This window comes from Arachis hypogaea, chromosome 12 (assembly GCF_003086295.3).
Source record: "Arachis hypogaea cultivar Tifrunner chromosome 12, arahy.Tifrunner.gnm2.J5K5, whole genome shotgun sequence".
Classification (NCBI taxonomy): domain Eukaryota; kingdom Viridiplantae; phylum Streptophyta; class Magnoliopsida; order Fabales; family Fabaceae; genus Arachis; species Arachis hypogaea.
The window spans coordinates 1,242,864-1,270,092 of NC_092047.1; the positions used below are offsets into that span (position 1 = coordinate 1,242,864).

Genomic DNA, 27,229 nt, shown 5'->3' on the forward strand with positions numbered 1-27,229 from the left:
GGACATGGTAATGAATGGATATCGAAATTGCGAACAAAAATATCCAAACCCAAAATTTGTCTTGATTAGAGTTCTATTCACAATATGCTTGTGTATATTCCTTTTCTTTCATTGGATTTTTAGAATCACAATACATGATATTTTTTCAGTTTCTTTGTGTTTCTCGTGATCATGTTTTTCATATATTTATAAAGACGACGTATAAAATAATCTTAATTTAGAAATAGTCATCACTAATAACTTTCAAAAGATTTTAATGCATTATTTCATATATTAAAAGTGTGTGAAAAATTGAAATTGTTAATAGTTTTTTTAGAATTTTTATTGACAAATGTTCTAAGGGCATTAGTTAATAAAATACTCTATTTTTTATTTCTAATTTTTATATGTTTCTTTTTTAAAAATAAACATTATTAAAACTTAAAAAATTTTAATTTTTTTATACACAATATTAATGCCCTTAGAGCATATATGGTTAGCTAAGTGCTGGTTTGGGTAAAAAGAATGACACCTTCCAAAGTCATTTAGCAGTGGGAATAGGGGATGGACCGTATTGTTAGACTTATCAGTAAATGGGTAATTTTTTATCATCAACAACATGATATAGCATTTTGCATATTGATAGAGGGTTCTGAATCATTAGTATTGGGCGGTATTTGTTGGACACGTTCTCGAAGTCATGTAAATTTTAATGAGAAAATCTCTCTCTTTTGCGTTCCATGCTTTACAGGAGGTCTGGTATCAAATAAACGCTCAACCAACTCCCAAATTCCGATCCGATACCAAGTATGAAAGTAATTAAAGCACCCACCAACGGACTCTCCGTTAGCACATAGCTCGAGGTGGTAGGAAACGTCTTGGAGGGTGATCGTGCACTCATCCCACGGTATGTGAAAGGTGTGGGTCTCTAAACGCCAACTTTCCATAAATGTTGTGATCATGGAGTTATCAAAGACGAAGTCCCTCAGTGTTACGGTGTCGTCAAATCCAGTCTCCCTCAGGTAGGAGAAAATGACATCCGGTAGTGAAAATCTGTGACTAACTCTCCTGGGCAAAAATAGACAACCCCTCTGGTAAATAATAAAAAATCCAAATCAAAAGTGTGTCAACCTATAAAGCTATAAAAATTTCGGTTTACATAATCCTACCATCAGACGTTTACATAACAACTTAAATTGAATTATAAAATTAAGTTAACAAATAACTAGACATACGTCTACAATATAAAATCATTTAAATAAAACCAGTTAATTAAGAAATGAATAACTAAATTAATAAACGTCTATATAATTAAATCTAAATAAAAATGTCTAAATAAAAAATTCGTAACTAAATTAGCAAATGTTTATGTAATTTAAAGTAAATAAACATAATCACTTAAACAAATAACAACTTTCATTTTTCATCTAATTCATAAGGTAGATTACGTAAAAACATTTACTAAAATAAAGAACAACGACTACACCATCAACTTAATAACTTAATCTAAGTTATAACAACTTTAAATTAAAAATTTAGGAATTTTTATCTTGACTAAATACAAACCTCTACATATTCGGACATAATCAAGTTTACCAATAATTTTTAATAATCCCTTTTTTTATAACTAAAGTCGTTAAAAAAAAACTTAGTAACCTACATCAAAGGAAAACATACCGAAATAAATATTTAACTACCAAATCCATGTCAAAATATGTCTAACATTACACTGGGTTGTTTAAACTATTTCGAACAATATATTCCTACGTCTAATATCTACTCCACAGTACTTCTATAAAGTACCCACACTATGGCAATACATTTCATGTTTAACATAAACATTAAATGAAGAACAAGACCAACCTCAAAGTTGGTTGTCCCGGCAACGTGCCACGTCGCGTTCAGTCAATTAATGTCCGCATCTTGCTGATCGGCGCGTGTCATAATCTTGAAGTAAATTGTAAATTTGATTAGAGAAGGATAAAAAGAGGAGAAAATTTCAGGAAACATACGGTTTAAAATTTTTCTTTGTGCTGTGAACGAAACTCCTATATATAGGCACGCGTGGTCTTATTTCGTTTACAGTGTAAACGAAATAATACTTCACGTATTGTTATACCCACAAAAAAAAAAGGGAAACGGAAGTGCATAGTCACGTGGGGGGCACATGCCCCCACTTAAACCCCTTCTCCCTTCTTATTCTCTCGAGCCTATCCCTCCTTCTCTCTTTTATTTTTCATTTCCTTCATACAAATCAAAACCAAACCCTCTCTTTTCGTTCATCTCCTCTTTCATTCCATCTTCTTCATTTCAAAATCTTCATCCAACCACAACACACCAATTTCATTTTATCCTTTTATTTTATCTCTATTTTAATATATCATCTATATCCAAAGTAAATTTTTATTTTTCACAACCTCAAATCAAGAAGTTCATACTAATGAGTAAAGGAAGCATTCAAATTCTGAGTTTCTATTATTATTGAGACTTCAAGGTAACTCTTTGACTCAATAATTAGCTATATCTCAAATTTTTAGCATCCCATACTTGTGGGTATAGCAAAATCCGAAATTAGGGTTATTAGGATTAGGAAATTTCGGGCTTTTGTCAAGGTGAGTAAGATTATGTTAATTGACAATATTAGTAGCTCACAAATATCATTATTGTCATATTTTTAGAGTTGTAGAATTATTGGACATCATTTGGTAGCTCGTTGACGCGCTCAGAGTTGCTTCCGGTTCTTTGGAATCAAGTTGTGAGTGGATATTATATCTATAATTGTTTTTAAATATATTATTATTAATATTTTTGTTGAACCATTAATTTTGGAGTTTGGAAATATTTTATTATTGTGATTGTTGAATTTTTGAAATAAATATTGATTTGTGAAACTTACAATTTTATAAAAATACACACGAGAGGTTATTTACGTATTTTGTAAAGCATACATGTTTTTTTATTTGACTTTATTAAATTTTAATTAAATTTTAGTATGTATTCTTATGTATAATTTTATTTAATATGAAAATTTAGTAATATGTTATAATTATTAGAGATTTGTTATAAATGATTTGGTTTGGATTGGTTTGGGAGACTCTGACTAGAAAACCGTAGTTAACGGCGGTTATGACGTTAACTTAGATGCATCTAACTCAGACCTCAGCTAGCAGGGGCGTTGCTAGCCCAACGTGTAGGCCACACGTTGGATCTGTTGTACCGTACGGGCACACTAGAGGAAAGGGCTACCCTTAGAGGTGGAGCCGTCCTAGGTGTGTAATATTTGATTTGATTTGACTTCTGGAATGAGAACTCTCATTTCAGTTCATCCGCTTAACTACTTATCTATTTGTTTGCATAATTAATTATTATGAATTTCTCATCTATGAAAGGAAATATAATTTTCAAGGTAAACTCTGTATTGTCTCGTGTGGGTTATAGATGTAATGTTTGCTCACTGAGTTGCAAAACTCACCCTATTATATTCCTATGTTTTTCAGATACAGGAGTCATTCCAGGTTCCATTCCACCTGCCTCTCAGTAGATCTTAGTCACTTTGGTGAGCCCTTCTTCTTTCCAAGGGCTAAGTAATTATGTAATGGAACCTTGCTCAAAATTTAGATTATGTCAATGCTCCATATGTCACAGGCAGGATCCTCGTGTGGGTTATGTTATTTTGAATCTTGAACTGTTTAGGTAGTAATTATGATTTGGTGATGTAAGACTTATGGTTTTAACTATATACTCTAGTTATCAACTTGATATATATATATGATGCGTACTCTGGATATATTTGGTTGTGGATATGATTGGAGTATGTTGTTGTTGTTGTCGTTGGAAATTGATGTTTATTGTTGATACAGAGAGTTAATATTTATGTGGGTAAGGTCCTAGAAACAGAGAAAATTCTATCCGTTTTTCTGAAAAATTTGGTCGTTTGGCTTGCTGAGGGACTTGTCCCTTGAGCGCCAGTCATGGCTGGGTTCGAGCCATGACAAAGTGGTATCAGAGCTTTAGGTTTTCCTGTGTAATATGGAGCAAGTGTTCTTTAGTAAGATCACAATTGTGCAAATGGAAGCCGGCCCATTTTCACAAAGTGTGATGTTACTAGAGGCCTATAGGAAGTTGTCATCAATCCTTTGTTCTCATGATTCTTTCTGTCTGTCCTATTCTCTTTGAACTCCAAATACATATGTCGTTGGTGATTCAATCGCTTTACTTACTCGATAGGTGGAAGATGCCACCTAAGAAAAGGCGTGGTGGAGCTGTTGGTGCTCCTGATACTGCTGAATCCAATAGGGCAGTTTCTCCGCCACTTGGAGCACTTCGACAAAGGCCAAGGAGCCAAAGAATAGCTGATAGGCGCGAAGGAGAGATACCCCGCGAGAGAGTTCAAGAGAACCCCGCAGTAAGAGAGACTCAACCGGACTTAGCAGCTGAATTAAGGGGAATGAATCAAACCCTTAATGCGGTATTACAGGTTCTAACAAACCAAATCAGGGGCGGAGCAGGAATTCCTAATATGCCAAATCCTCAGCCTCATAGAGTTCATCAATTGTTTGGGGATCAAGAGCCGCCAATTGAAAAATATTTGAAGTTGAATTCGTCCACTTTCAATGGAGATTCATTGGATGAAGATCCACAACAATATCTAGAGGATGCAAAGAAAGCTATTCGAGCTCTCAAATGCACCAAGGAATGGGCTGTTGAGTTAGTATCCTACAACTTGCGTGGTTCAGCAAGATATTGGTATGAGTCTCTTCTTGAAAGCAAAGAAGCAGCTGAACTTCCTCCTCCTTCTTGGGAAGAGTTCACTGAAGAGTTTCTCGCTCGATTTTATCCAGCTAACAAGCAAGCAGAAAATTCAATTGCCTTTGAAAGATTAAGGCAAGAGAATATGACAGTGACTGAGTATGCTAAGGAGTTTACTAGACTTTCTAAGAGTGCTCCGTACTTGGTGAATTCAGAAGAGATGAAAGTTCGTCATTTCGTTCGTGGATTGACAGAACCTATGTTCACTACTCTTATGCCTGAAGTTGGACGCATGTCTTTTAAGGATGTCCTAAACTCTGCTTATGGAATTGAAGCTGGGATAGCGGAGAGAAATGCTTTTAAGGACGTTGGTAAGAAGCCTAAGATGAAGGGACAATTTTCTGGTGGAGCTAGTTCAGGAGGATTTCAGTCTCATCATGGTCAGACTAATCAGCAAGGTTATTCGGGATATCGAGCTCGTTCTCAAACATCTTTTGGTGGGGTTGCTTCTTTTGGATCTGTTCCTATGAGTGTTTCGAGTCCAAGACCTTTTATTGGGGGCACCCCTCAATCTAGCGGACATGGTTCTAATCAGACAAGACCAACTAAATCTTACTGCCAGCAATGTGGGATTTACCATTCCAGTATATGTTTCAAGGCTACTGGTGCATGTTTTGGTTGTGGTCAATCTGGTCATCTTAGGAGGGATTGTCCAAATCCTAGAAGAGGCTTTGCTCCAGGTATTGCACGTCCTACAACACCAATACCATCATCTTCAGCTATGTCTATTGGAAATTCTTCTGGTCCTAGTGGCAGAGGAGCTGGTGGCAGGAGTCAGACTTATAACAGAGGAGGGAGCCAAAGAGGAAGAGGTCAGCCACGTGTGTATGCTTTAACACGTCAAGATGCTCAAGCTTCTAATGCTGTGGTGGCAGGTACTTTACAAGTTTGTTCTTTAGATGCTCGAGTGTTATTTGATACGGGTTCTCATTATTCATATGTATCTCCATATCTTGCATCTCGTTTCGATAAACAACCTCAACTGTTATCCCACCCATTTCATGTTGGCACTCCACTTGGAGTCTCCACGGTGGTTCGAGTCGTGTTTCGGTCTTGTGTTGTTAGAATTAATACGGTTGAATCCTTAGCTGATTTGATCCTTTTAGAACCAATGGAAGATATTGATGTCATCTTAGGCATGGATTGGTTAGCAGCTTGTCGTGCTGATATGGGCTGCTATTCCAAAACTGTGAAGTTTGACATACCGGGTATCTCACCTTTTGTTTTTAAGGGTGATGATTGTTCCACTTTAGCTAGCATCATCTCATCTATGAGTGCTATGCAATTGATGGATAAGGGAAACCAAGAATTTCTGGCAGTTGTTAGAGATGTTGATGCCGAAGTGCCTAGTCTTGATCAGGTTCTTATTGTTAGAGAATTCCCTGACGTGTTCCCTGATGAGCTATCGGGGATGCCGCCTGACCGTGAAGTTGAGTTTTCCATAGAATTGGCTCCGGGAGTCCAACCTGTGTCCATTCCTCCCTATTGTATGGCTCCAACTGAGTTACGAGAATTAAAAGTTCAATTGGAAGATATGCTAGAGAAAGGATTCATTCGTCCTAGCACTTCTCCGTGGGGAGCTCCCGTTCTATTCGTAAAGAAGAAGGATGGAACGATGCGACTATGTGTAGATTATCGTCAGCTTAATAAAATAACTGTTCGCAACAAGTATCCATTGCCAATGATTGATGATTTGTTTGATCAACTTCAAGGAGCTACCTATTTCTCAAAAATCGACTTGCGTTCAGGGTACCATCAATTGAAGATAAAAGAGGGAGACATTCCAAAAACTGCTTTTCGTACTCGTTATGGACACTATGAGTTCTTAGTAATGTTTTTTGGTCTGACGAATGCGCCTGCAGCTTTCATGGACTTAATGAATCGAGTCTTCAAACCTTTCTTAGATCGCTTTGTTATCGTCTTCATCGATGATATCTTGGTGTATTCGAAAAGTGCTACGGAGCATGAGTATCATTTGAGGATTGTGTTACAAACCTTAAGGGATCACAAGCTCTATGCTAAGTTTTCTAAATGTGAGTTTTGGCTTGATCAAGTGACATTCTTGGGGCATGTGATATCAAAAGATGGAATCATGGTGGACCCAAAGAAGGTTGAAGCCGTTCAGAAGTGGCCAAGGCCTACTACAGTGACAGAAATTCGTAGTTTTCTAGGGTTGGCCGGTTACTATCGGCGATTCATCAAGGACTTCTCGAGAATTTTGGCACCATTAACCAAGTTAACTCAAAAGAACGTGAAGTTTCAATGGTCAGAAGCTTGTGAGGAAAGTTTCCAGACACTTAAGGCTTGTCTAACCTCAGCACCAGTTCTTGTTTTACCTTCTGGGTCTGGGGGATTCTCAGTCTTTTGTGATGCATCTCGGATAGGACTTGGTTGCGTATTGATGCAGCATGGCCGCGTTATTGCCTATGCCTCGCGACAACTCAAGAAGCATGAACAGAATTATCCAACTCATGACCTGAAAATGGCAGCAGTCGTCTTTGCTTTAAAGATTTGGAGGCACTACCTTTATGGTGAGACCTGTGAAATCTATACGGATCACAAGAGTTTAAAGTATATATTTCAACAGAAGGATTTAAATTTGAGGCAACGGAGATGGATGGAGTTGCTAAAAGATTACGATTGTACCATTTTGTATCATCCTGAAAAGGCAAATGTTGTAGCAGATGCCCTCAGTAGAAAATCTATGGGTAGCTTGGCCCATATCACTCTTGGAAGGAGATCAATTGTTGAAGAAGTCCATCAATTGGAGGCCGGTGGAATTCAATTTGATCTTGGAGAATCAAGAGTTTTCTTAGCACATGTTCGAGCCCAATCTTCCCTGATAGAACAGATCAAGGTTGCACAAAGTGATGATTCGAAATTAAGAAAGCTTATGGAAGATGTTCGCAATGGGAGGAACTCAGACTTTTCTCTTGATCAAGATGTATTGCGTTGCGGTCAACGCTTATGTGTGCCAAATAACCCCGACTTGAAGAAAGCTATTTTGGAGGAGGCTCACAATTCTAAGTATACCGTTCATCCAGGCTCCAATAAGATGTATCAAGATTTGAAACAATTGTTTTGGTGGGAAGGCATGAAGAAAGACATAGGCGTTTTTGTTTCTCATTGCTTAACTTACCAACAGGTGAAAGCTGAACATCAAAGACCTGCTGGGTTATTGCAACAGATTGAGATACCTGAATGGAAGTGGGAAAGGATTACAATGGATTTTGTAACAGGTTTACCTCGTAGTTTTAAAGGTTTTGATTCAATTTGGATAATTGTGGATAGAATGACAAAGTCAGCTCACTTTCTTCCGGTGAAAACAACTTTCAGTGCAGCTCGATATGCTCAACTTTATGTTGATGAGATAGTTAAACTACATGGAATTCCAGTGTCCATTATTTCAGATCGCGGGCCCCAGTTTACCTCTCATTTTTGGAAATCTTTTCAAAAAGCGTTAGGAACTCGTCTGGATCTTAGCACAGCTTTTCACCCTCAAACCGATGGACAATCAGAGAGGACGATCCAGACATTGGAAGACATGTTAAGGTGTTGTGTTCTAGATTTTGGTGGAAATTGGGACAGCTATCTACCTTTGATCGAGTTCTCTTATAATAATAGTTATCAAGCCAGCATCCAAATGGCACCATTTGAGGCTCTTTATGGGAGAAGATGCAGGTCACCTATTGGGTGGTTTGAAGTTGGTGAGGTTAAGCTTTTGGGGCCAAATTTGGTACAAGATGCAGTTGAGAAGGTTCGCGTAATAAGAGAATGTTTATTAGCAGCTCAGAGTAGGCAGAAGGCTTATGTTGATAACAGAAGGCGTAACTTAGAGTTTTCAGTGGGTGATCAGGTATTTCTTCGAGTGTCGCCTATGAAAGGAGTGATGAGGTTTGGGAAAAGAGGCAAGCTTAATCCTCGTTACATTGGTCCATTTGAGATTTTGGACAGGATAGGTGCAGTTGCTTATCGCTTGGCACTACCGTCTGAGTTGTTTATGATTTATCCAGTTTTTCACGTATCAATGTTGCGCAAATACCTTCCGTACCCATCTCATGTGCTTGCACCACAAGCCATAGAGCTAAAGGAGGATTTATCATTTGAAGAGGAACCAGTGGCTATAGTTGATCGCCAAGTAAAGAAACTACGTTCTAAAGAGATAGCATCTGTGAAAGTTGTTTGGAAGAATCATTCGATAGAAGAAGCAACTTGGGAAGTGGAGGATGCCATGCGCGACAAATATCCGTATTTATTTGAGTCTGAAGGTAATAATCACATCTACCATAGTATATGAGTTCAAAATTCGGGGACCGAATTTCTTAAGGGGGAGGGAATGTTATACCCACACAAAAAAAAAAAAGGGAAACGGAAGTGCATAGTCACGTGGGGGGCACATGCCCCCACTTAAACCCCTTCTCCCTTCTTATTCTCTCGAGCCTATCCCTCCCTCTCTCTTTTATTTTCATTTCCTTTATACAAATCAAAACCAAACCCTCTCTTTTCCTTCGTCTCCTCTTTCATTCCATCTTCTTCATTTCAAAATCTTCATCCAACCACAACACACCAATTTCATTTTACCCTTTTATTTTATCTCTATTTTAATATATCATCTATATCCAAAGTAAATTTTTATTTTTCACAACCCCAAATCAAGAAGTTCATACTAATGAGTAAAGGAAGCATTCAAATTCTGAGTTTCTATTATTATTGAGGCTTCAAGGTAACTCTTTGACTCAATAATTAGCTATATCTCAAATTTTTAGCATCCCCATACTTGTGGGTATAGCAAAATCCGAAATTAGGGTTATTAGGATTAGGAAATTTGGGGCTTTTGTCAAGGTGAGTAAGATTATGTTAATTGACAATATTAGTAGCTCACAAATATCATTATTGTCATATTTTTAGAGTTGTAGAATTATTGGACATCATTTGGTAGCTCGTTGACGCGCTCAGAGTTGCTTCCGGTTCTTTGGAATCAAGTTGTGAGTGGATATTATATCTATAATTGTTTTTAAATATATTATTATCAATATTTTTGTTGAACCATTAATTTTGGAGTTTGGAAATATTTTATTATTGTGATTGTTGAATTTTTGAAATAAATATTGATTTGTGAAACTTACAATTTTATAAAAATACACACGAGAGGTTATTTACGTATTTTGTAAAGCATACATGTTTTTTTATTTGACTTTATTAAATTTTAATTAAATTTTAGTATGTATTCTTATGTATAATTTTTATTTAATATGAAAATTTAGTAATATGTTATAATTATTAGAGATTTGCTATAAATGATTTGGTTTGGATTGGTTTGGGAGACTCTGACTAGAAAATCGTAGTTAACGGCAGTTATGACGTTAACTTAAATGCATCTAACTCAGACCTCAGCTAGCAGGGGCGTTGCTAGCCCAACGTGTAGGCCACACGTTGGATCTGTTGTACCGTACGGGCACACTAGAGGAAAGGGCTACCCTTAGAGGTGGAGCCGCCCTAGGTGTGTAATATTTGATTTGATTTGACTTCTGGAATGAGAACTCCCATTTCAGTTCATCCGCTTAACTACTTATCTATTTGTTTGCATAATTAATTATTATGAATTTCTCATCTATGAAAGGAAATATAATTTTCAAGGTAAACTCTGTATTGTCTCGTGTGGGTTATAGATGTAATGTTTGCTCACTGAGTTGCAAAACTCACCCTATTATATTCATATGTTTTTCAGATACAGGAGTCATTCCAGGTTCCATTCCACCTGCCTCTCAGTAGATCTTAGTCACTTTGGTGAGCCCTTCTTCTTTCCAAGGGCTAAGTAATTATGTAATGGAACCTTGCTCAAAATTTAGATTATGTCAATGCTCCATATGTCACAGGCAGGATCCTCGTGTGGGTTATGTTATTTTGAATCTTGAACTGTTTAGGTAGTAATTATGATTTGGTGATGTAAGACTTATGGTTTTAACTATATACTCTAGTTATCAACTTGATATATATATATGATGCGTACTCTGGATATATTTGGTTGTGGATATGATTGGAGTATGTTGTTGTTGTTGTCGTTGGAAATGGATGTTTATTGTTGATACAGAGAGTTAATATTTATGTGGGTAATGTCCTAGAAACAGAGAAAATTCTGTCCGTTTTTCTGAAAAATTTGGTCGTTTGGGAGGGACTTGTCCCTTGAGCGCCAGTCATGGCTGGGTTCGAGCCATGACACGTATTTTGTTTACACTGTAAACGAAATAAATTCATTACACAACACATGTGTAAATGTTATACGGCCACCATTTTTTTAGTCTTATTTTGTTTATAGTGTAAACGAAATATATAGAGTATTATTTTTTTTACACTGTAAACAAAATAAGACGCATTTTCGTAAAAAACTGAAAAAAATATTTATTTCGATAAATAAAATATTTATTTAATTTATTTTAAAAAAATTCTCAATTTTACGACTGACCTAACTATTGGTAAATTAATCACGCATGAAATTTGAACTAAAATAATTTAATTATTACTGATGGTTTCATTGTTCAAAAAATAATTTGAATTTCTAAAAGATAAAAATCAAATTAAATTTGTTATTGAGTATTGACACAACCGTAAGTAACATATTTAAAAAATTAAATTTAATACTTTAATTAGTCACTAAAAAAAAATTTAATACTTTAATTATACCAATAATTTGACACTTTAATTTCAGTAAAGACATTTAAATTTAAGGGTTTATCTAACTTATATCTTAAAAGTACATATTAAAATAATAAATTAAGATTTTTTTAAAATACAAATAAAAAAAGTTTTGGCAGTTTTATCATGAATAACTTGTTTACAAATTAATTTTTTAAATTTAACCCATTGAGAATGGCATTGGTCCAATTCGTGCTAAAGTTAATCAAGCTGTCAATAAAAATGACTTGTTAAAAAAAATTTTGATTTTGACGATCAATCACATGATATGTCAACGATTTTGTTGTCGCTGATAGACCAGTTAAAAATCAGCCATCAATACAACGATAATGTGAAACTTTGTGGTAATATCTCTTTTTTATATATTATAATTATAAATAGATAGATAAATAGATGAGTATTTGTTGGTATAAAAGTTGACAGGTCAGACAATTCGACCATGGTAAAGCAAAAAATATCGTCCGATCCATGAGAAAGTCGAAGTATTGTGCAGGTCGAAATAATATGACCCAAGGGTTAATCTATATTAGAAGTTTCGACTTACCATAAAAGCTTGAGCATAAGGAAGTGGAATATCAATTATAAGATGGGTTGAGTCAGAAGTCTCTAAAGTCGAAATGCGCTAATTGCACGTATCCAGAAGTGGTATAGAAAACATGGGACTTAGAGACCTAGGTAAGAGAAGATGTGGAATGTCAAGACTTGGGAGTCAAGATTCTTCGTAGTCAAGACAAGGTCGTAGGTCATAAAGACCCCGAGAAAAAAGAGAAAGTTAGATCGTGTCAAGAGAGGAGCATTCTACGATTCACTTCTTATGGTCTATAAATAAGAGAAGTTCAAAACAATTTAGCGACTTCAATCAAAATACTTCACAATCACACTAACTTTCTGCAAAAATCTAAGTCACACTGACGTCAACAAAAATTATGAAATTTCAGTACAAGTGAGTGTATGGAGTCAATTTTCTGTTGTTCATTTTTATTTTTTCTTTTATTTTCTCTTTTATTTCTAATTTATTTTATTGCTTTTGTTTTCCTTTCAAGTACTTTAATTTTTTTTATTTATTTTAAATTTTAAATTATTTACTGTTTTATTTACAATTTTTATTTATTCATCTATTTTCTGTTTTGTTATTTTTATCTTTACGATTATTTTATTTTGATTTTTTTTATAGAGTATTTTTGTTTATTTTAATTTTAACTATTGCTTTCTTTGAATTTTATTTACTTTTCGATATTTTTATTTATTCGCATTTCATACATTTTATTCATTTTGGCACAAACATAAATAATTTTTAGATTGAATCTACTCTTTTTTAGGTGAGTCGAATTTGTTTTTTGCGAACTGAAATATTAATACAAACTTAATTCAACATTTTGTCGAGGTTACAAAAAATAAAGTGAAACAGAATTATTTTGAAAAAAGATCTTTGTACATATTTAATAACTATGGTAATTTTATGTGAGTTTGAATAATATGAAACTAAATGAGTATATGAATCATCTATTACTTAAACAAGTGATTTAGTTTGAGATTAGCAAAATCAAATTTGTATAAGATATATAACAATCGTACTAGGTGTTAAAAAAAATCAACTATCAATTAAATTTCTATTATTGTACTGTAACATGAAAAGGGCGGATAAATTTATATATTTATGGTGGTTAATTAATTCTATATTCCAATGGCACGTGATTGTTATAGAAGAGATATGACTAACATGATTATGTGGCGAATAAATTATTATTTATACCCATAAAAAATATAGCAATTATAACTATGAAAGATGGTCTTTGTGTGTCAATAATACTCAGATATTGGTTACGCAATTGATCAAGTATTTTTGACACACAAAAATTATTTTCTGTAATTTTATTTTTAGATGGGTACATTAATATCTTTTATGGATATAAATGATAATTTATTGTTAGGTGGCAAAACACAAATACGTATAAACACAGAGAAAAGAATATGTATATATAGATATTGTATTTGCTCAATTGATGTGTTGTTTGAAACTTTGAATAATTTGAATACATAAACCAAACCTCTTACAACAAGTAAACTCAAAAATAATGAGTGATCAGATGTGTGATGACAATGGGATTGGAGCAAAGAAAAGACCCTTCTTGCTTTGGAAAGAAAGGGATAAAAATGAAATCATGTTCCCTATATTTTCATTCAAGAGGAAGCCTCTTCTTCTTCCTCTTTTTCTTTCTTCTCCTCCTCGGTTTCATCCTCCGCTTTCTTCTCTTCCTTGTCGGCTTCAGGCTCCGCCTCAGGCTCCGGCTGCTGCACCGTCTCGTCGGGGATCTCGGAAGGATCAGAGGAATTAGTCCTCTTGTGAGCAGCAGCTTGGAGGACATGGCTGTAGTTCCCTTTCTCCATGAAGAGTTGTGCAAAGTGGTGCCTACAATAGAGGACACCATCTAAGGCAGCATAGGAAGAATGTGTCAGTGGGCACCCTGCATGAGCACACCTAAAGCAACTCTTGTGAAAGCATTCTCCCTCCAGTGTCACCTGTTTCATTCTTTTTGTCAATTCAAGTCTTTTTTTTTTATATATATAGATTAGTTATTGTGTGCAAATTTTCATCACAAACCTTCTCCAGTGGATACACTGTTTTTGAGCAAACCGAACATTTGTCCAAGGTTCCACTGAACATGGAAGAGAGTCTACTTGGGGTCCTGTTCTGAAATTATCATTATATTTCCATCTTAGAAACAAGAATAATTGAACAATCAAATAAAATAATAATAAAAATTGGTAGGATAATGTAACACACCAGGTCATTTTTCTCAGAAGACTTTGCTGCCACATTTCAAATTCATGAAACCAACACATCCAGTTAGCCAAATGAAGTAACATAATGTGACATGTGAATTAATTTTTGAGGGTGAATAAACAGAAAACAAAGAGACTTTTAACTTGTTGCATTGATGACATTTTAATTATTTAAGAAAAAAATAAATAAATTGGAGTTTGATCATCTAACCATTCTGGAAGTTCTTGCTGAAGTTGCCAGATTCCTTGAAGAGCTGTTCAAAATGTGGCCTGCAATAGAGGACTCCATCCATTGAGGAGTATGTGCTCATCTGAAAACAACATCAAAATGTTGGTATCATTGGCCACCCTTTTGCCATACAGAACAATTAAAATAAGCATATGAATTAAGGAGACAAATATGATTAAATTTTAAGGGATATATACCGTGAGAGTTCCCTTGCAGTGACTGCATTTGAAGCAATTTTTATGGTAAGGTATGCCTTCAAGAGTTAACAAATCAACCACATAAACAGTCTTTTCACAAGCAGTGCATTTATCAAGAGTTCCTGTGAATGACATTGTTTTTCTTCAAATGGGAACTTTCTTGAATTTCTCTAATCCAGCAAACTTGTTGTCTGAGGAAACAAAATGTAAGAATTTCCAACAAAGGTGCACACACACCTCAGACAAATTATTAAAAGAGGGGGTATTGAACAAAGTCTTGGATATGTCTAAGAAAAAGAAACTTATATCAAACTATTAGTGGATTAGTAATTGGTGGAGAGGGTGATTGGACACCAAAAATATTGAGGAAAACTTGCAAAAATTAGTGCTTTAATTTGTGGATATACCATACAAAAGTGTAATTGTTCAAAACATTTGCCACAAACCTCAATAGAACCAATGTTGTAAGTTGTAACTACTTCTTTTGTTAATTGTTTCTTTTCTACATCAGATAAAGTAGTTCTAATAATCACCATTACACAAGAAACATAGCAACATTAATTAGTAGCAAATTTTGCATTATTTTATTCTTTAAAAAGATCAGGTAATATCATGGTGGCAACACAACTTGTTGGCAAAGTATAAGATCTGAAATTGTCTTTCCATGCCTATCAACTCTTCTGGAACAATTGACACCACCATCTAGAATGTTCCTAACAACAACATTCAATGCTTGGATTCCCTTAACTTGATATATCTCAACCTTAACATTTTCATGGACCCATTTGTCTCTATTTTTTCTTGTATCAAGATCAGGATTTGAAGAGGAGTCTATGAGTGGTGCGACCACTGACTTTATCCACTCAGGTGTAACAATTTGCTTCAACTTGTGAATATCAGGACCAAAATGTGGGATGATAGAGAAGTTGATGTCATTTCCTTTGTCTCCGGCTCTGCTGTGTGCTACCTCATAGAGTGGAATGTTTCGACCCGACGGCGCCGGGGAGCAAGCAACTTGTTGAGTATCAGCTTGTGAGAGTGCTGTGAAGCTGCATTCAGGATGAACCAATTTATTGGACAGACTACTATTTGTGTTCTGCTTCAGTGCGATTCGCCAGAAAACATCTTCACGCCTAACCTGAAGTAACAGAAAGCACTTTATTATTAAAAATGGTAATGGATGAGTGGATGACTCCAAACTTGAAAGAAAGAAAGAAAGAAAGAAAGTACCAGCTGCTTTTCTAGAAGAATCTCTTTCTTATATCCAGTACTGCATTGAAAGAAATAAAAAATACATCAACAACGAACAACAGTAAGTAGTGTAATTCGTAGAATATCCAAGTCGAGAAAGTCTATAGGGCAGCAGTTTTATTAAAATTTGGCCCGCACTTAACCAGTAAAAAGAAAGTAAGCAATTCTATACTATTAGATGTAATCTCACACCATTAAAAACACTAATGATGGCTAATTGATGGCTACAAATTACAAAAATTGCTGCCCCCTAGCACTCCTCTATGGATTCCACCACCTGACACCACCACCGCCAGCCGGTCCATTTGTATACAATGCCGTAAATTGCGTGGTAAAGCGGAGAGCGTGGTCCTTGTGCTGGAAAAGTCCATCCATGCGTAACCTAATATCTTGACTAGTATTGTCTAGGCTGCAAGCCTTGAGGCTATCAAATCCAATGATACAAGAATGTATACACTCATTGAGTCCGCCTCCGGGGAATGTTTCTTCCATCCATGATCTAACCACATATTCTGCTGCTTTACCGCGTTTAACGCATTCATATCCACCATATGATATCTCTCCCCATCCTTTCCATCCACATTCCTGTCAAGTTGAGGTCAGGGGTGAGCATTGCATTGCATCATCCATCAAGAACAACAATCATAATAACAAGAAATTCACCTTTGGAACCAACTGCAAAAGTTTATCAGGAGCTGAATTAGTAGTAGATGGTTTTGCCCCGTGACACACAACTCTGCAGCTCGATAATGGAACGAATGATACATCCTGAAAATCAATTACCTGTTCCTTTTGTTATCTTACTATCTATGCTTCATGAGATCGAAAGGAAAACCTCTCACTTACTACATCTGGGGTCACATAAGCACTGGGGTCTCCAATCTCGTACAATAATTGTTGGGCACATGTACTGAAATTCAGAACTCCACCACTTCCTTCAGCTTTGGCCACACATACTTGCCCATCATAAGAGATTTCTGCATAAGGAAGTGATAAATCCAGTAGCTGCTCAAAGGACATATCTCGGTACTTGTCTCCTGGATGCATGAAATATCCCCCTGTGAGTTGACAACCACACTCTAGAAGATGCCCTGCCATGGATCCTTGAGCAAGATGCTCCCATTCATCCCAGTTCCAACCTAGCTCATAAACCTACCAATATAAATACCAGCTTCATCATTCAGAAGGAGGTATATATAGATGAATAGCGTAAGAAAAAGGATATATAAATACCATAGGTGCTAAGAATAAAGCAGCATCTGCAACTCTTGAAGTGATTACTACGTTGGGTTGGTATTTCTCAAGACAGGCAACAATAGGAGCAGCACCCATGTATGTGCTGATACCCTTCATATGGAAAACAAATAATTGCTAAGTGAATGCATGCCTTCATTACAACACAATACAAGGAAACAGAATCTTACACCCTCCATGGTATAGGACTTCACATGTGACAATCCTGAACCTGAAAATATTGTAATTTGTAGAATGCAGAGAATAATAATAAGCAAAACTCGCAAGCAACTTGGTTTATTTCTATGGCTTAAAAATACTAGTAATAAGATAGATAAAAAATTGAAATTACAAGAACTATCACATTCACACCACACACCTTTATCCAAAAGTAGACTTTTCACAGGTAACAGTGTGAAAAAAAACAAAATTTGACAGCGAAACTCAAATACCTAAAATTGAAGTAGGCACTTCATGAGCTACAGCCACAGAAACATTAAGCCCCATGTCTCTAGCTAGTTCTAATACCTTGTGTTGTGCGCCCTGAGGATCCACTATAGATAAATACAATTGAGAAAATTAAACCATATAATATATCTACAATTATAACGTGATCCATTTAAACACAGAATTTAGATATTCTTACTAGCACCCATATTGGTAATTATGCAAGTTCCTCTTTCCAAAGCCAGAGGCAACAGTGTATGCATCCAGTCTGAAACTGCCAAGGAAAAATAACAAGGTCGGAATTTGATTGATACTTTACAAGGTGGTGGAAACTCAGGAACAGTTAACTTCATGTGAAGTTGATAGATGAGAGCCCTGTCAAATCATTTAACAACTCTCAGCTATCAACTTCACATGAAGATAACTGTACCTGAGTTTCTACCTTACAAGGTCAACAAAGATGAACACTACACTAACGGAAACACCTACTCTGAGAGTCATAACCGTCGCCACCAGACATCATGATTTGATAGCGATCGGCAAGAGTGCGCTCCGCCAGGCATTCGAGAACCAGATAGTTTAGTTCCTTGACTCTTTGAAGCAACTTAAGAGCAGCCAAAGGCCTGTCACCCCCGAACCCTGCTCCACAACCAATGTAAACCTTATTCCTCCGTCTTTCAGGACTACTTCTCTGTCCAATTTAATAACAACATGGTTAATTGAATATCTCCTTGGTGCTTTAAAACACAACACAACTAGAAACAAAACCAAATGTGAGGAGTATTTAGCTAACCAGCTTGATCAAACAATTATGAATCTCATCTTCATCAGGTTCCATTTAATTTCTTCTACAATGAAATCTGAACAAACATAAAACAAGTTAGTCCAACATGAAGAAGTAGCTCCCTGAGTTATTAAGAAAAGGAACGTTTTAATGCAACATACACTATTTAATGGTTTTATTAAAACATGGTTCATGAGTCATGATAGAATACTGCGACTTTTCCTAATCTAGCGCCAATCCGACCTAGCTAATGTTACCTTCAACTATTTATAATATCAAATCAACATATATATAATTGAAATTTACTTTCAATTTCACAAGAACACAGCACTTTTAATTCTTTTCTACAAGAGATAAAATTAAGCAGCAGAGACTAATTAAACAAGAACCATCGGTGCTAACAGTACTGAATGATGATAAGGAATTAAGGCATCAAGAAAGCAATCATTTACATGCTATAAGTGAATAATGGTAATACAAGCATAACGAAGAAAAAGTTATTGTTACCTTCTTCCACTTGGAAGGAATGAGATATAAGTATAAAACTGCAGATATAATTCTGAGAAGGGGGCACAAAAAGATTGAGCATTATTATGCATGACATATGAAGGGACCAGTTTTGTCCCATCCAAAATTAAACAATTTTAATAATTGCTTATTTATACACGTAAATATTATTTAGAATTCGTGCAAATTTAGACCATTTTTTTGTTAAATAAATTTTATCATTTGTTATTCATATACTACAACAAAAAAATATTTATTTTTTATTTAAATTTAAGTTTTATTTAATAAAAAAATATTATTCAATATATTTAAGCTCATATATTTTTATTTATTTATGCAAATACTAAATAAAAGTATAAAACAAAAAAATTTATAAAATAATTAGATTAATTAAATAAAAAAGTATAATAGACAATAAATTAATGTCTTAATTTTTATAAGAAATTGTGTGTATATATTTTTTGTAAACATTCAAAACTTTAATTTATATATGCAACATTGATCATTACATATTTATAGACTATATCTTTGATCCTGTATCAAAAATAATTTAAACATTATTTATATTAAAAGTTTTATCCAACTACAAAAGAAAATACGAAAAAAATACAATTAATAATAAAGAGATACTATTTGATCGATTATATATATATATATATATATGTATTATTATTATATTTTTTTGTTAATATTAAAAAATATTTCACTTTGTAAGAAAAGTTATTATTTGACTCATGGTAATCTTTATAAATCATTATATGGATTTGTACGCCAATTGATTGTGTCTAATAAAAAAATTAGACTAATTAATTATCACTTTAAAAATGTATAATAATAAAATAAATAATTTTGATTAGCATGTATGATTTGTGAATAATTTAATAATATATGATAATTTTCTTTTAAATAATAATGTATTCAAGCAAATAATAATATAATAAGAATAATAATAATTTTGGAGAGTATTATGATTACATAAATTATTATCAATTATAATTATAAATTTATTTAATAGTAATAATGATAGGTTTGGTCTACTTTAAAATAAGAAAAATAAATTTTTAATCAATACTAAATTAACAATTAAAATGATTGATAATTAATATAATTATATATTTATTATAGTTATTAATTGTAGCTATTAACTTAATATATTTTATGCCTATGATTATTTTTTATATATATAAATATATATTCGTAAATAACTAAATTTTAACTTGATGAGTATTTCTTTATACGTTAATAAAACTTTTAGTACAACTATTAATATTTACAGAATTACTATTGTGTATTAATAATTTTAAATTATACAGAAATGAAGCCACTATTTATTATTTGTTCACAATAACTTTACATAATTGATTAAAATTTTCGTCGTATCTTAAATTATTTTGTATAGATATTTTATTACAACGTCAATAAAATTTTTTAGTGCAACTAATAGTATTTTTTAGGATTTAGTTTTTGTTAAATTAATAATTTAAAAATATAATTTACTATTAGTAATGTTTTTAACTTAATTATTGAATTTTTTTTAGTTATACTGAGAGTCAATAAAAATAAATTTATAAACAAAAAAAATATTAAAAAATTTAAAAATAATATATCCAAAAATAATAGCTGTAATATATAAATTGAAGTAACAATTTAAAATTTTCTAAAACTAATCTAATCAAATGTTAATATTAAAACTAAATTATTTAAATAATATATTAGTTATTCTAGACTTTAGATACAAATAGATTATAATCATTCTCGAAACAATAATCAACTAAGATAATGACATACCTTAAAATTTAGAATTTATGCAAATTTAGATTATTCTCTTGTTAAATAAGTTTTATAATCCGTTATTTATGTTATGTGGCAAGACATAGAATAGTCATATCAAGTAACTAAATTGACCTTTATTCTCATCAATGGCATTGCATTGACGCACCAAGAAGGTAATAGTTTCTGAAAAAAAAATCACAATATATTATAATTTTAATTATGAAAAATAAAAAAAAAAACATTTAAACAAAGCACTAATCTTTGAAATTGTATTTTCAAGGATGAAATAATTTTTTGAAAACTAAACCTAAATTGAGAAAACTCAATCTCATTATATATTCCACTTCGAAGATTTTATGGCTGACGTAGAAAGCATAGAAGAGATGAAATTTGAACTTGGCCTATAAAATTTTTTAGAAGCAATTGCTAAATAAAAAATCGAGCTCCTCCTAAGAAAAAACTAATTTTACCCACATTTCATTGGGTTGATCATAATATATGAATAGATCCAACCATCCTTCAGTAAAAAGAGTTCATTGTCCCTTTGTTAAACTCTTACATCCATATAATTAGAACCCGAATCAGTGAATACAACTCGATGTGGTATTTAATGGATGTGGTGCATTGTAAACGATTGCGACAAAAGAGAATCGCACTATAAGGTTAGATGAAAAAAATAAACATGAGTAAGAACAATAATCAAATTATCAAAAGAATAATAGAATAGGTATATCAATAAAATATCATAAAAAATTATAACTTGTACCTTAAAAGAATAGTTTTCAATAGAAAACAAAGAATACAACCTTATTCTATGAAGTTGTCAATGAAAAATAACATATTAAAAAATTAAATAAAATATTTTGCCTCTAAAACTTAGACTCATAAACTTTATACTGGTGTATGTATCAGTGCAATGTACGAAAAATATTTAATATTTTATTTATATCTGAAGTATTTTTTAAAAATATATTTTTTAATATATTTAATTTTAAATTAAGCTCCATTTATTTTTTTTATTCATGTAAATACCAAACAATAATATATATCAAAGAAATTCACAAAATAATTAGATTTATTGAAAAAAAGACATAATATACAATAAATTAATGTCTTAATTTCTATGAAAAAATGTGCGTACATATTTTTTTGTCTTTAACATTAATCGTTGCACATTTAATTTATAGGTTGTATCTCTATTCCTATATCAAATAAAATTTAAATATTATTTATATAAAATTTTCTATCCAACTAAAAAAAAAGAAATGAAAAACACAATTAACAATAAAGAGATACTAATTGATTAAACTGTACCTTCAAAGACTTCTCTATACTTAACATTAATCGTACAATTCTCAGAGATCCCTCGTGATTCTGAATTAAAACCTTTATCTTTTGGTTGCTCTTAACTCTTGAAAATGTCACATATAACTGTTCGTGCATAAAAATCAATCTCGATAAGTATAGATCCACGGTTTTCAGCATATATTCTTGAATCATGTTTATTATCATACCAAAAGACACTATCATTGGAAATTATTTTCTCTAAAACTTGATTGGAATGTTATTATTATTTGGAACCATAATAATCTTTGGAATTAATGCAATTCCTCCTATTTTAATCTCTGTTATTATTTTGCATTCAATCAATTGATTTTCAAGTCTCTTAACCTGTAGTTGTGTACCATTATATAAGTCATCTGACTAGTTTATGTTCTTAAGTAACGTCACCGGAACACTAATATAAATTACAAAATAATATATTATTTAGAATTTATAGTTATATATGTATAGCTAAAAATACTATAAAAAAGAAATAAATATTTATAGTTAAAACTCTTAAGCTTTCTAAATTTTAATATAATAATAGACTGTCTATTTGGGTAATTTTGTATGTACTCAATGAATTATTTTGTGAAATTCTTTCACAATGTACATCTCAATTTAGGTCCATTCTTATATCACATGAAAACAAAATAGTTAGAAACATAATAACGGTTAAAAATCTAAAAAACAAACTTAATAAAACTATCACAATTGTTTTAATTTATCCCACTCATCAAGTTCTAACACAATAAAAGAAAAATGACTTATAAATTTATTAAAGATCTCTAAATGTTAGTATAAATTAATGAAATCTCTCTAAAATTCAATTATTAGATCACACATCATACACAAATCACAAAATACTAAAACCTAAATTATACCCTAATCTAACCTTATTATTTATTCCAGTGGTAACTAACTCTGTCTACTATCAATTCCATTTTTTTCAAATCAACCTAATTGTTGTATGATTTAGTTACCACTAGACATACGTCATGTTTTATCATTTTTTGTGATTTGTGTATGATGTGTGAACTAATCGAATTTAGTAGAGATTACATTAGTTTATGCAATAAAAAATATTATACTTAGTAAAAAAAATGTAGGTGAAATATTGTGTATTTATAAATAAGTTTTTTGGTTGTTGGCCATACAGTTAGTCTCTCAAGCAAAAAATTTGATTAAACATAACTAATACGTTTAATAATATTATATCTCATGTTAAACCATTATAGGACCGGTACAACAATTTAATGTAAATTGTGATAGGATGAAAAGATTTACTAATTTAAATTTAAAATACTTCACAAAATTAACAAATAATAAATAAATAATTTTTATAAATATTTTATTTTAATTTAAAATAATGCATTCTTATGAGTAATTAATTTTTATACTATTTAAAATTTTTGAAAAAATAAACTCCATTCATGTTAAAATTATAATAAAATTGCTCTCATTTAAGAATAGAATGGTGACTTATATAAAAAAAATCTTGTCCAAACAAAATAATCATCTTCAATTGCAATGAAAATAATTGACAATGCATCACAAACATACTGATTACAAAATTTTCGGCACCAATTTTTCCCATCTCCAACTTGAATTACAAATTGCAGAAGTAGAACAAATAATTAGAAATTCACAATTTAAATAAGAATCATTTATATATTGACCGAATGATCAAAATATATAATATTTATAGACCAATAATTAGAAATTCACAATTCAAATAAGACTCATTTATATATTTACCTAATGATCAAAATATATTTTATAGACCATGAAGAAGCTCAAAATTTTTAAAGTTGACAATTCGCAGCTAGTAAAACTTATCCATGTTCAATTTTAGGGTCATTTATTTTATTGAAACAACACAGAACATTGTCAATTGGTATTCTGAAAGAAAATTTTGAAGCACTTCCAGTCTAAAATCACCATTCACAAATCGAAAATTATATTAATGGAGCTAAGTTAATGATAGAAGCTAGAACACTAACAAATTCCATAAATTCTGTAAACAGTGCTCATCAGTTGTCAGTTATGTCTATCATTGTGCTAATACACACTGCACTATTTCATGAGTATTGAAATTATATAACATCAGAGTTTTCCTTCGTGAAGAAACCATATACACACAAATAGAACATGAACCTAAACTCAGATTCCACAACTTAGGCCTGAAAAGTACCAGCATCCTGAGATGTACCAGCATCCTGAGATGTACCAACTTCCTGAATAAATACATTAAAAGAGAATCTACATTAACTCCAATGCAAATAATCAATGAAAAAAATAGACTACCGCAACCACATGAAATATAAGGAGAAATGTTTAAATACAATACTCAATCAAAACTATGAAATACTTGAAGCCAATTATCAATATATATACAAGGAACATGAAGCTAAAATCAAATGAAATATCTTCATCTTGACAAGAAAAAAATAGATACAATATCATTAATAGTTTTGATGATTTATGATAGGCAGTAGCTATGATTACTCATGCAAGGAACTTAACAATCACATAATTATGAGTCACAGTATAAGCAAACCTTATGATAAAGTAATCACAAAGCAAAACCATACTATCAAAGTAAAAATGTATCCACACACAAACAACAAAGTCATAATTAGAATAAACAAATTAAAATGCTAAGATACACCCAAAATATGGATAAATGATGATGGTACCTGCGCATTACCAATCACACAGAACTGGACTTTGATATAGCCATTGAATGTTTTCCATACTTTGCTGTAAAAGGTTTGAGGTGCATCATCACCAGAGCGTGCATTGAAAGTAATGTAAAACATAAGGCCAGCAACAGCACCAGCATTAACGCTGACAAGCTTATCAAACTCAAAATTCACCTTCTACATAGTAATAACAAGAATAAAAATAATCATTAGTGAATGAGATTATAGACATAAATAAGATTATGGACATAAATAAAACACAATAAAGCAAAAACCATCATAGACACAACATTTTTGCGATTGTAGATTCGCAAGCTTTTCTGAATCATATCCTTCACAAGTTTCTGCCTATACTTATCAGTCATCGAATAGGGTCCAACTCCGCCACACATTCTACCTCCATAGTCAGGAACAATGAATCCCTGTAAACAACATAAAGATAAAAAACCCTAAAGAGTTAAATTATGAGATTATCAAAAAAAAAAAAAAAAAGCGTGTGGTGAATTTAAAAGAACCTGACTGCGGAAGAACTGTCTATAATATTCATGAATTTGTTCATTAGTGAGTTTCTCATCAGGCGGACGGTGTACAGTAGAAGTTTCTTTCACCGTTTTCTTCGGTTTACCATCCCCATCATCCCTACCTCTTTTAGCTCCGACAGAAGCCTTACTAGTCGGACGGTGTACAGTAGAAGTTTCTTTCACCGTTTTCTTCTGTTTACCATCCACATCATCACTACCTCTTCTAGGTCCGACATGAGCCATATCTCTCTCTAACTGTCAATTTCAGAATCAATCAATAAATAACAACGAAACAGGATAGAAGCACACGGAGTTTCAATTCAATGATGCACAAAATCAAACGTGTGAATCGGAGAAGAGAAGGCGGAGTACTTACGACAATCACCGGAGCGTATGATATGAACAAAGAGGTCGACGATTCTGATTCTGGTGAATTGGGGTTAGGGTTTTTATTAATTTTTTCCTGGTGCCTTCAACGTTGAATTCACGGAGGTAAGTGGTTTATTGGGCTTATACGTTGGCCTTTTTATTGGGCTGCTTGTTGGGTTTATTTTCATGATTTTTACTACCATGTAGATGTTCTTGTAGGTTTATAATTGGTTCCGTTCTCCGGCGGCGCAGGAAGAGAGGGAACAAATCACTTCGTTCAGGCCGGGCGATAAGCGCGAAGCTTCATTGAAACTCGACGCGAAGTTTCAATGTCGGCAGGTTCGGACTTCAAGCGACAACGGTGATGCAGGATACGACGGCGTGGTGGACGAAAACAGAGGCGCAGGCGACGGCGGCAGGGAAGGCAAGTACCACGACACAGGGGTGGGCGAGGTTGCGGTCGACGACAGTGACGCAGGCGACGACAACGTGGCAGGCGAAGGCAATGAAATGGACGACGGTGCGGATACGGGCAGTAGCGCTTCACAAAGAGAAGAAGATCGCACCTTGAATCGCATGCTTCGTAGACAAATCCGTGTGTTTTAGAATCCGGGTCGGGTTGGATTTGGAGCTTCGCTCTCTTTGGATCTGAGCCGGCTTGGCGGTCCGGATCTTGACAAAAAAAAAATTTGGTTCCGTTTCATTTTATTTAATATTTATAGCATCAAGTCATCAACAAAAATTTGGTATATTCTTATATTAATGTATTTAAAAATATAAATTTCTAAAAAATAAATGGCCATTTGTATCCATGAGAGAGATGAAAATACTGACATTTGTACCCATGAAAGCTCAAAATTAATATTGTATCTATGATAGATCATGTTCGTGTGACAAAAGTGTCCTGGCTTAGATCTGAGCTTGGTTCGTAGGTTTCCGAACCTACGTGGCACTCCCACCCCCCAAAAGCGAGTAAAGTACCAATCCGGTCTCTGTCCATTTTCCAAAATGACAAGACAACCCTTAACCAAAAACACGTTCTATTACGGTCCCTGACCCTGTACTCGCGTCTGCCAACCCGGTCCTTCTGTCAGTTTTCCGGCGAAAGTTTGACGGAAATTGCTGACGTGTCAGGTTAAAAAATGGACAGGGACCTAGTTGTCTCTAAATTTAAATTGGTTAGGAGTTTATTTGTCCGTATTATTCTTTAAATAATATTTTTTAATTATTTTTTTATTCAGTATATTAATATTTTTTTAAATAAATGAGTACAAACTAATTAATAAATTATTCAAATTTAAAAATATTATTTATTATAAAACCAAATAAATAATTTTTAAATATATAAATAATAAACATTAAAATTCAGTTAATACATTAATAATAATAATAACCCTATGATATACTATTAGTATTATGATCTAGCTAATTTTTATAATAAAGTGAAAACTAATGAACACATTATTTAATATATAGTAAACTTCTTTTTACTAATAACAAATTTAATCTTTTATCTCTTTAAACTAAATTAATAATTCTGATATCTTTACACTAAAATACACTATGAGTAGGCTACTAATACTAAATGAAATAAAACATAATAGAATTATTAATTTAGTTTAAAG

The 27,229-nt window shown here is 32.9% G+C and overlaps 3 protein-coding genes across 7 annotated transcripts; all 3 read right to left on the reverse strand.

The window, feature by feature from the left end:
* Positions 1 to 13,430: 13,430 nt before the first annotated feature.
* LOC112726226 (LIM domain-containing protein PLIM2b-like) lies at positions 13,431 to 15,067 on the reverse strand. The gene is made up of 5 exons (XM_025775536.3): positions 14,692 to 15,067; positions 14,477 to 14,576; positions 14,267 to 14,292; positions 14,084 to 14,173; positions 13,431 to 14,001 (listed from the first exon to the last, which is right to left on the reverse strand). The coding sequence occupies exons 1-5, from the start codon at positions 14,824 to 14,826 to the stop codon at positions 13,663 to 13,665; spliced, it is 690 nt and encodes a 229-aa protein (XP_025631321.1). The 5' UTR covers positions 14,827 to 15,067; the 3' UTR covers positions 13,431 to 13,662.
* Positions 15,068 to 15,252: 185 nt separating this feature from the next.
* LOC112726224 (uncharacterized) lies at positions 15,253 to 19,036 on the reverse strand. Of its 4 annotated transcripts, none has more exons than XM_025775533.3 (12): positions 18,914 to 19,036; positions 18,416 to 18,482; positions 18,112 to 18,313; positions 17,822 to 17,896; positions 17,628 to 17,729; positions 17,367 to 17,407; positions 17,176 to 17,289; positions 16,789 to 17,094; positions 16,606 to 16,710; positions 16,220 to 16,527; positions 15,922 to 15,961; positions 15,253 to 15,829 (listed from the first exon to the last, which is right to left on the reverse strand). In XM_025775533.3, exons 2-12 carry the CDS (start codon positions 18,458 to 18,460, stop codon positions 15,302 to 15,304), a joined length of 1,866 nt encoding a protein of 621 aa, XP_025631318.1. In that variant the 5' UTR covers positions 18,461 to 18,482; positions 18,914 to 19,036; the 3' UTR covers positions 15,253 to 15,301. The 4 variants fall into 4 exon arrangements, with proteins under 4 accessions (XP_025631318.1, XP_025631316.1, XP_025631317.1 ...); XM_025775531.3 differs by having other exon boundaries at positions 16,606 to 16,725; XM_025775532.3 differs by having other exon boundaries at positions 16,606 to 16,725; positions 18,859 to 18,922.
* Positions 19,037 to 23,995: 4,959 nt separating this feature from the next.
* Positions 23,996 to 26,330, reverse strand: LOC112726228 (uncharacterized). 2 transcript variants are annotated; one of them, XM_025775537.3, is made up of 5 exons: positions 25,612 to 26,330; positions 25,230 to 25,490; positions 25,005 to 25,136; positions 24,709 to 24,891; positions 23,996 to 24,246 (listed from the first exon to the last, which is right to left on the reverse strand). In XM_025775537.3, the coding sequence occupies exons 2-5, from the start codon at positions 25,476 to 25,478 to the stop codon at positions 24,187 to 24,189; spliced, it is 624 nt and encodes a 207-aa protein (XP_025631322.1). In that variant the 5' UTR covers positions 25,479 to 25,490; positions 25,612 to 26,330; the 3' UTR covers positions 23,996 to 24,186. The 2 variants fall into 2 exon arrangements, with proteins under 2 accessions (XP_025631322.1, XP_025631323.1); XM_025775538.3 differs by having other exon boundaries at positions 24,709 to 24,888; positions 25,612 to 26,289.
* Between the last annotated feature and the right edge of the window lie 899 nt (positions 26,331 to 27,229).

Bases quoted from the DNA above. Each gene is read 5' to 3' on its own strand.
- LOC112726226 (XM_025775536.3), bottom strand. From the start codon at position 14,826: ATGTCATTCACAGGAACTCTTGATAAATGCACTGCTTGTGAAAAGACT. The intron at 14,577-14,691 runs GTATATATCCCT...TGTTGTTTTCAG, and splicing joins ACTGCAAGGGAACTCTCACG to ATGAGCACATACTCCTCAAT. The intron at 14,293-14,476 runs GTTAGATGATCA...GAAATGTGGCAG, and splicing joins CAGCAAGAACTTCCAGAATG to CAAAGTCTTCTGAGAAAAAT.
- LOC112726224 (XM_025775531.3), bottom strand. From the start codon at position 18,460: ATGGAACCTGATGAAGATGAGATTCATAATTGTTTGATCAAGCTG. The intron at 18,314-18,415 runs GTTAGCTAAATA...TAAATTGGACAG, and splicing joins ATAATTGTTTGATCAAGCTG to AGAAGTAGTCCTGAAAGACG. The intron at 17,897-18,111 runs GTAGGTGTTTCC...TTTCCTTGGCAG, and splicing joins CGACGGTTATGACTCTCAGA to TTTCAGACTGGATGCATACA.
- LOC112726228 (XM_025775537.3), bottom strand. From the start codon at position 25,478: ATGGCTCATGTCGGACCTAGAAGAGGTAGTGATGATGTGGATGGTAAA. The intron at 25,137-25,229 runs GTTCTTTTAAAT...TGTTGTTTACAG, and splicing joins GACAGTTCTTCCGCAGTCAG to GGATTCATTGTTCCTGACTA. The intron at 24,247-24,708 runs GTACCATCATCA...GTATTTATTCAG, and splicing joins GTGTGATTGGTAATGCGCAG to GAAGTTGGTACATCTCAGGA.